Source organism: Rhagoletis pomonella, unplaced genomic scaffold (assembly GCF_013731165.1).
Source record: "Rhagoletis pomonella isolate Grant_MI unplaced genomic scaffold, Rhpom_1.0 Rhpom_scaffold_00005, whole genome shotgun sequence".
In the NCBI taxonomy this organism is placed as follows: Eukaryota; Metazoa; Arthropoda; class Insecta; order Diptera; family Tephritidae; genus Rhagoletis; species Rhagoletis pomonella.
The window spans coordinates 13,948,667-13,957,470 of record NW_023458559.1 but is presented as its reverse complement, the minus strand read 5'-3'; the positions used below and the strand labels follow the sequence as shown (position 1 = coordinate 13,957,470).

The 8,804-nt window shown below is 34.6% G+C and overlaps 1 protein-coding gene across 1 annotated transcript; it reads right to left on the bottom strand.

The window, feature by feature from the left end:
* Positions 1-6,558: 6,558 nt before the first annotated feature.
* Positions 6,559-8,300, bottom strand: LOC118739819. The gene has a single exon (XM_036471320.1). It carries the CDS (start codon positions 7,687-7,689, stop codon positions 6,988-6,990), a length of 702 nt encoding a protein of 233 aa, XP_036327213.1. The 5' UTR covers positions 7,690-8,300; the 3' UTR covers positions 6,559-6,987.
* Positions 8,301-8,804: the final 504 nt, after the last annotated feature.

Genomic DNA, 8,804 nt, shown 5'->3' with positions numbered 1-8,804 from the left:
GACATCTGATACTTCACCAGCCTGTTGCCTCACTCTTTCCTCAAGAAATAATGGAACGGGCATATATTTCTGTTGCAAACCTGGGTTGCCTTGTGCTCCTTTTTCACAAAAAACTTTAGAAAACCGTAGTAGAAAGCGTAGCAAATTTCTTAAGAACTGCGTACTGCCTCAAGAAAATTTTACACAAGAAAATTTCTTATACTATGTCTCCATTGAGAGATGTATCCATTAAGATTTAATAAATCCAGTTGCTAAATCACAACCGTCTCCATTACTACAACGAGATATGTTTGACGTTCACATTTTTAAATATTTGACGTTTGCTTATGTATGATTTTACAAATACAGTTGCGGACATTGATATACAGACAGATAAAAGGAAGGTACCAAGCGGAATTTCATTATATGAATTCTGAATATTATTGGCTTCTTATTCGTGGTAAATATGTATGTATAATATATAGTTTGGAAAGTGTAAAGAATGGTACCATATTCCGAATCATTTTCCCGAATTTAAGAAAAATTATCAAAACGGTAAAAAACATTTGCGGAAAGAAAAATTTTTGTAGAACACTCTTATTCATAGGAGGGAACCGAAAATCCAATCGTGGGCCTTTGGCATATCATGAATACGAACTGAGTTCTAGAGGATGTTCGGTGCAATGTTATCGAAGCAGAACCATTACCGAAATTTATAAATTTTTTGCCCCAGCGCGTAAATGACTTATAGAAAGCGGAGAAGAATCTGCATGATATTACTATAAAACATTTCTTCTAAATTTTTAGTTTTTAAAATAATATTTTCTTAATTTATTACAACCAAAGTTATGTAAATACGTATTACTAATTTTCCTCCCAAACTAACAAAAATATAAAAATCCCTAAAAATACGAAAATTCATGTTTTTATGATAGGCTAGATTTCAATGTCCTCAACTGTATATTGAAAACACAAATGTCATTTGACTTAAGGCATGTAAATTTGTGGTTGCCACATCCAACAAATTGTACTTATTGATCTATATTATTGAAGATTTGACGAAGATTTAACTTAAATCTACTGCCTTTCGAGATTTAATTTTATATGGTAAATCTCAAAAGATTTAACGTCAAATCTCGTCAGAGGGCTAAATCTTCATTAAATCTCACAATGGAGACATAGTATTAGGCATTTCTTGTACGTCAATTTGTATGGAATTTTTGCTTTTCTTGAGAACTGCATACAGGCCTTTAGGCAGAATTGACTATCTGGGAACACAATATCTACATGTAATATTTATTCTGTTTGTTGGCACTATATCTATATATATATTTCTTATTTTCTAAGTTTGCGAATAAAACTTCACTTAAAATTATGACATTTATAACAAACATTTTATGAAGAAAATCCCTTCTTCGTTTAAAATAAAAATAAGCGAAATCGGCCCAATTTCATACAACCCTGCCTGACATGAAAATTTTCTCCACGATAAGGCTAGTGGCCATCTCTAACAGATTTTGGGTCGCTTAGTCAAAAATGGACGCATATATACATATTTGAAATTTAAGAAAACAAGGCAAATAGCAAAATCGGCTAATTTTTTTCTTCAAAACGGCTAACAAATCGGCTGCTGACTAAATCGAAATTTCTCCGGCTGTTTGCTATCGCAACCTAGTTTTGCTATCGCATCTAGCCGGAAAACGGCTAAAATGGCAACACTGTTTGCCACTATGGAACTACCGTTGCCTATCCCACTAGCGGATTAGCCGAATATACCGCTAAAAATGTTTTAGGTTATGTACTGTTCTTTTCAAATTTTAATTTTGATACGAGTGTTTATCTCTTCGCGGCACTACCCACTGCTTTGCCCTATTACTCTTGCACGATTTAACGATCGGACGCAACTATGCACCCTGCTAGTACATATGCATGTGGGGCTCACTTCCACTAAACTCCACTTCCACAATATTCGGCGTTCTGCCACTGTTTTGGCGCTGGATATTTTTGTGGTGCGATATGGAGGACTACACAAAACCATCCACCGGCTTTTGCACTATTTTAAATGTTGCTAGTGTTCGCGCACTCAACCGTTTGCATTGCACTGCCACTATGTGGAATATCGAGTTCCACTTCTGGCACCAATTTTTAGAATTGATAGCCGAGTTCTGTGGTTTAGCTTAAGTCTTTTATTAAAAGTTAACACATTAGTTAAACATAGTTATTCGTATATAAAGTAGACTGCGATGCACAATGATTCGGATCGCAAATCTAGCTGGACGAAACTATCTAAACAAATACTCTTTGATGGATTTTTACACCACTTCTTATCTAGGGGCTTTGGAGTCGCTGATTACGAATCTGAAGCCACTTATCAAAAATTCAAAATGGCACACGAAAATTAAAAAAAAGGGCAATTTCTATGAAACTAGATATCTGGGGGTTTTCTGGTTCGCTGTTTACGAATCCAAAGTCATTTACCAAAAATTCAAAATCGCGGATCCAACATGGCAAACGAAATATTAAAAAAATCTTAACCTTACACATATGAAAATGTTTTGCTCAGAGATTATTCTTAAAACCATTACAAATTTGTTAAAAGTTTAATAAAAATATTTCGCTTTATATTTTGATTTTTATTTTCAGTTCACAATAACAATGACTTAGTATATTTTAAAATAATTTTATAGAACAGCTAATTCTCTAATAAAAATAGTCCGTATCATAACTATGCGACACCCACATATTGACGAGTTTTAACTATTTATTTTATTATTATTTAATCTTAATTACTTTTTTCATAAAAATGTAGTTTGTTCGCTATTAAAGAAATTGCGCAAATCCAGGTTTCAAACTTTGTGCAATATTTGAAAAAAAAAGAAACTCAACAAACTTTCGCAAAAATTTCGATGTCTTTAATTAGGTTTCTTAGAAAGATATTGAGTATGCGGTTTTCTAGCCCATACAACTTTAGTAAAATAAAGTGCAAGTTTAAAGTACCTAGGGTTTTTTTTGTTGTTGAAGGTGTTGCTCATATTCTCCATATAAAAAAATCATCGAATATACTTCGTGTGGAAGAAAATGACTAACATCGTCAACAAAAAAATTGCCTAAAATCAACGAAAAGCCGTAGGCACTTCAAACTTGCACTTTATTCTACTGAAATTGAATGGGCTACAAAACTGAATACTCAACCTCTTTCTAAGAAACCTAATTAAAAACATCGACATTTTTGCGAAAGTTTGCTGGTTTTTTTTCAAATATTGCACAAAGTTTTAAACTTGTATTGATATGGTTTTTGTTAAAGACTAAAATTTAAGAACACAGGAAGAAACACAAATATATTTCAGAAAAAAAATGTATAACAGCGTTTAAAGATTTGCATGCCTGTTGTATAATTTTTTAATATCAGAAATCAGAAAACTTGCAAGTTACTATTTTTTTTAACTCTTACATAACCAAAGTTTTGACCAGGGTTGTGCCTGTAAAATATTTACGTTATTTACAATAATTATTAACTTGTAAATAATGTAAATATTTACACGGTGATATTTTTGGTGTAAATAATGTACAGCGTGGCGACGAATAACTGTTACCCAGATATTATTGAGAAATAAGAGTCCTTTATAGATTTTGCGAAAAAAGTATTTTATTGTTATTTTTCCACAGATTTTACTTTAGTTGCATTAATTAGTTTTTAAATTTTAATCCTTATTTACATTTGCCAGCAGTGTAAACTTTGAGAGGAAAGTTCATTTGGCACGAAGGTCTTCGTCAGTTAATTTATTCCATATCTTCTGTAACCATAGGCTAATTTTCTCCATTTTGAGTCCCTTATACTCCCCCTTCTGTCCAACCTAAGGCCTCATACCCAAAAATCGAATAGACTCGGAACTGGTGACTAGGACGGTCATTCATTCGACCAACCTTATACAGTTTTTTTCTTTTTTGTACTTTTTTTATACAAAGCCTAAGAAAAAATACACCTGAAAAAGACTTGCGTGCCAAATGAACTTTTCTCTCAAAGTTTACACTGCTGGCAAATGTAAATAAGGATTAAAATTTAAAAACTAATTAATGCAACTAAAGTAAAATCTGAGGAAAATTATCAATAAAATACTTTTTTCGCAAAATCTTTAAAGGACCCTTTTATTTCTCAAAAAAACCTGGGTAACAGTTATTCGTCGCCACGCTGTACATTTGTAAAGAATTGTAAACAACTATAAGTAATTGTAAATTATTGTAAATAATTGTAAACAATGTAATTATTGGTAAATAAGTAAATAATTTAAATTTTTTGTAATAAATTAACGTAAACAATTTTATTCAAGTTATTTTTGATTCTTATTTTGAAACATTTTGGGATACACACATATGTATGTATATACAGGGTGTCCCAGAAGTAACGTGCCAAACTTTAGGGGAAGGTAGGTGGGGGGGGTGCGCTTCCTGATAAACAAAAAATTTTCAGGTAAAAGTGTCACCGTTTTTGAAATATTTACATTTTTTCGAATTTTAAATAAGTAAATTTTTTATGTAAAATACTTCCAGATAGTTGCCTCTCCATACTCAAATGCAATGTAGTTAAAATATATTAAGGAACCATCATAAAATTAGGACTATTTCTGGATTTTTAACTTTTTGATATTTTCTTCCCCAACTTTGACTATCTCGGGTGAAAAAAAAATGTACTGAGCTATAACTTTAATAATAATAATATAATAGATTAGCGCTTACACATATGTTAGTGTTTGGCCGAGCTTCTCCTCCGATTTGTGGCGTGCGCCTTGATGTTGTCACACAAAGCGGAGGGACCTACAGTTTTACGCCGACTCCGAACGGCGATTGTATTTTTATGAGAAGCTGTTTTTCATGGCAGAAATACACTCGGGGGTTTGCCATTGCCTGCCGAGGGACGACCGCTGTTAAGAAAAAACCTTTTTTCTATATTTTTGCGATGTTGCTTTGACCAGGGTTTGAACCCAGGCATTGTGGAGTGGAAGCGCGCACTGCTTACCACTACACCACAGCGGCCGACTTTACATTACATAAAAAAATTGCTCATTTCATAAAGATTTCAGAAAGGTGCCACACTTACTGTTTCGAATAGAAAAAAAAGTTATAGCCGCTTTTGTGGGTAAAGGACTGAGACACGCTAGAATGTATTTAATAGATTTAAATTGAATTTGCTCTTGTTACCGTCAAATGACATGCTAAATAGTACAAAGGTACATTATTACCTGCTCCTGACATTATTTTGTGTTACTTACCGGAATTAGTGAAAGTGGATTTTGTGAAATTGGACCCTTCGAACATTGTGTTATTAATACTATGACAGAGAACACGCAGTATACGTCCCATGAATATGCGGACATTCACCTAATTTACGGTGAAGCTTGCTGTAATTCCAGAGCTGCTCAAAGACTCTATGCAGAGCGATACCCCAATCGTCGACATCCGGGTCGTGAAGTATTCGCCCGGACCCATAGATAAATATATGAAAATAAGTGATTTTTACACCTTTCTTGTTTGCTTGCTTGTTAACTATCATTTTTCAGTTTTTAAGGTCGCATACCTGGAAGGCGTGGCGGCGAAACAGGACGTCCTGCAACGGTGGATGTTGAAGCTGTGTTAGAGGAAGTGGAACTAGGTCCATCGACTTCAGTGAGAATGATGGAAAGACGGACGGGAATACCAAAAACTACAGTTCACAAAGCTTTACAAGACCATCGATTTCATCCATACCACATTCAACGTGTTCAGGCTCTACAAGAAAGAGATTACCTGTCGAGAGTTAGATTTTGCCGTGAAATGTTGCGAATGCATGCATCAGACCCCAACTTTTTTAATAAAATAATTTGGAGCGATGAATCATCATGCAAACATATTTTAATTTACATAACCTTCACAGTTGGCAGATAGACAATCCTCACGAAATGAGAGAAGATCGTTCGCAGTATCGGTACAAAATAAATTTATGGTGCGGTATTTTTAATTGTCAGATATTGGGACCTGTGGAACTGCCGCCAACGCTCAACTCTCACAGTTATTTAGAGTTCTTTCAGGAACGGCTTCCAACTCTTTTGAAAGATGTACCCTTAAACCTGCGGCGAAGACTATGGCTGCAAAATGACGGGTGCCCTGCTCACTACGGGCGAGAAGTAAGAGCTCATTTAGACGAAACTTATCCTCGCCGATGGATTGGACGATACGGGCCAATCACGTGGCCCGCTCGATCGCCAGACCTGAATCCATTCGATTTTTTCTACTGGGGCTGTCTTAGGGACAAAATTTATTCAAAAACAATTCAAAACGAAGAGCATTTGCGGGAACAAATAAATGGAGCTGCTGCTGAGATAGCCCAATTGAGTTTAAGATCTCTAAAAGCGTCTTTTCTTAAAAGGTGCCGAGCTTGTATTAGAGTAGACGGTCGCCAATTTGAGCATATTTTATAAATAAATGAATAAATTTTTCTTCAAACAACTCTTATATATATGTTATTTCACGTGAACCCATCTTTCACACAAAATATTGATAGATATAGCCCTTGTTATAGACTCTAGTCCGAATTCCGGAAAGTAACATAAAATAATGTCAGAAGCAAGTAATTATGTACCTTTGTACTATTTAGCTATAGCGATAGTAGAACTCCAAAGTAAAATTTTTGGTTCAAAAATAAATCCAGTTCTTGTAGAGCGCCTCCATCCAAATAACTAAACAAGCAGTCAGTGATATCTGCAGTGTTTTCTGCTTTTAAAAGCTTCCTGTCATAATAAGGATTTAGATAATATGCAGACAATGCATATATATTCAAAGCTTGTGAAATTCGCTTTTGGAAAAATCCCTTCAGTGTTTGATCTTCGGGAAGTTCAAGAGAAATCCATAAATAAACCCCATCAGCAATCGACGTAGACGTTGCCTGCACTTTATTCAACAATTCACAAACTGGATTAAGCAAAGAAATCATTTTTCCTACATCTTCCTCGAAAACGTCATCAAACAACAAATTTTTTACTTCCTGTTTGATTTTTTTCTACTGGTATCAGTTTCGGCAACTATACTTCGCATTATGTACAGATTTTTTTTTAAACAAGCAAAGCTGTCTCGATGCGAATACCAACGTGTTTCAGCAGGGATTTTAATTTTTGTGCCACCTTTTAACAAAATACATTTCTCCAGATCGGTGTGGCGGAACTCTTTTAAAACTATTGTCACTTTTCTAGCAAGTTCTTTGTCTACGATGTTTTTAGCTAGCAAATTAGCAACATGTGCACTGCAATCGCTATGCCAAATATCTACACCTCTACCCATTTTCAACATGTTTGCAGCATTATCCGACACTACAGCAAAAAAATTTGTGTCATAAAGTTCTTTAGCTTTTGTTATAGACACTTCCACAACCTCAGAGAGTTTATCTGCCGTCTCCTGCTCGCCCGATACGTCAAAAGCTTCTAAAAAAAGTTGTATGCCATTAATGTTATGGAGCATAGTAACCACCGTTTTGGTATTGCTAGCAGTATTCTTCCATCCATCAATAAGAATTACAGAATGACGATCAACATCTTCTTTCGCAGACCTTATGTGTTTTTCGTACTCCTTATCTAGCAGTGTTGTGGACAGCGCTTTTCTACCGGGCATTTTGGGTTCATAGGACGGTCTTAGTTTTCTGATTAACTCTCTATTGCATCTATTACGTTCAAAGGTATGTTGCATCCGCAAAAAAATCTTGCTACAAAAGAATTAAGTTCATCCTCCTCTTTACAGCTTATTTTGTCAAAAAAGTTTTTAATGCCGCCTTGCTTTTCTTCGGTGCTGCTTTTGGTGGTATTTTAAAGTTTTCCGTCGACATTGATAAGGATGAAGCTGATCCCGTTGGCGTTGTTGGTTGCGATGATGATGTTGCTGCAGCTGGAGTTAATTCAGTAGTTATAATAGTTATATTGTCGCTGGACGTATCCATGACCGAAGATCCAGAATTTTCTAGCTCCATAAATTGACTGCTGTCAAAGTGCTCTGGTTCATATATTATTGTGCACTCATCATCTAAATCATCAATTTTTAAGTTGCAACGTTTTCTAGAAAATAGCGATCGAGAAAAATTAAGTTATATGTATGTACATGTTTGCAGATACATATTGCACATACCGATGCTGTTTAAGTCTCTGTGTTGCTATATTTGAGACTGTTTTTTTGCAAAACAGACACAGAGCCGTATATTTTTTTCATCCTTTTGAACTTGAAAGTTCAGATCTTTCCAAATATTTCTTGTTGGAGCACCGGCTGAAGTCATTTTTATTTAAAACGCGACGAACAACCTAATAAATAAAATGGAAATCAGCTGGTTTGCTGACAATCAGAGTTGCATTATATAATTTACAATTGTTTACAATATTTTACAATTGTTTACAATAGTTTACAATATTTTACAATAATTTACAATATTTTACAATTATTTACAATGTAAGTGTAAAAAATGTGAAAACTTGTGTAAGTGCACAACCCTGGTTTTGACCCCTCCCCCATCACCCCCTGGATCCGAAACTGATCTTATATTTATATTCAGATACCCTAAAACTCTTATATAGTTGTCATATAAAGTTTACATTAGTATAAATTCCTGTTAATAATTACTTTTGAATTTTGAGATTGGACATACCGTCACTAAAATGCAAATATCTAAGCCAATTGGTTAGACTTGGTTATCGAGCTTACACTCTGCATTCGCGATGGTGTAAAGAGTAATACGCAAGTGGTTTTATAACGGCCTTCGGCGGCCTTTACTTTTCCTACTCTTTAATTTATTTTTTTATTGAATCAAAACGACGAAT

Excerpts from the sequence above, each read along its gene's own strand:
- LOC118739819 (XM_036471320.1), bottom strand. The coding sequence starts at position 7,689 with ATGCAACATACCTTTGAACGTAATAGATGCAATAGAGAGTTAATCAGA.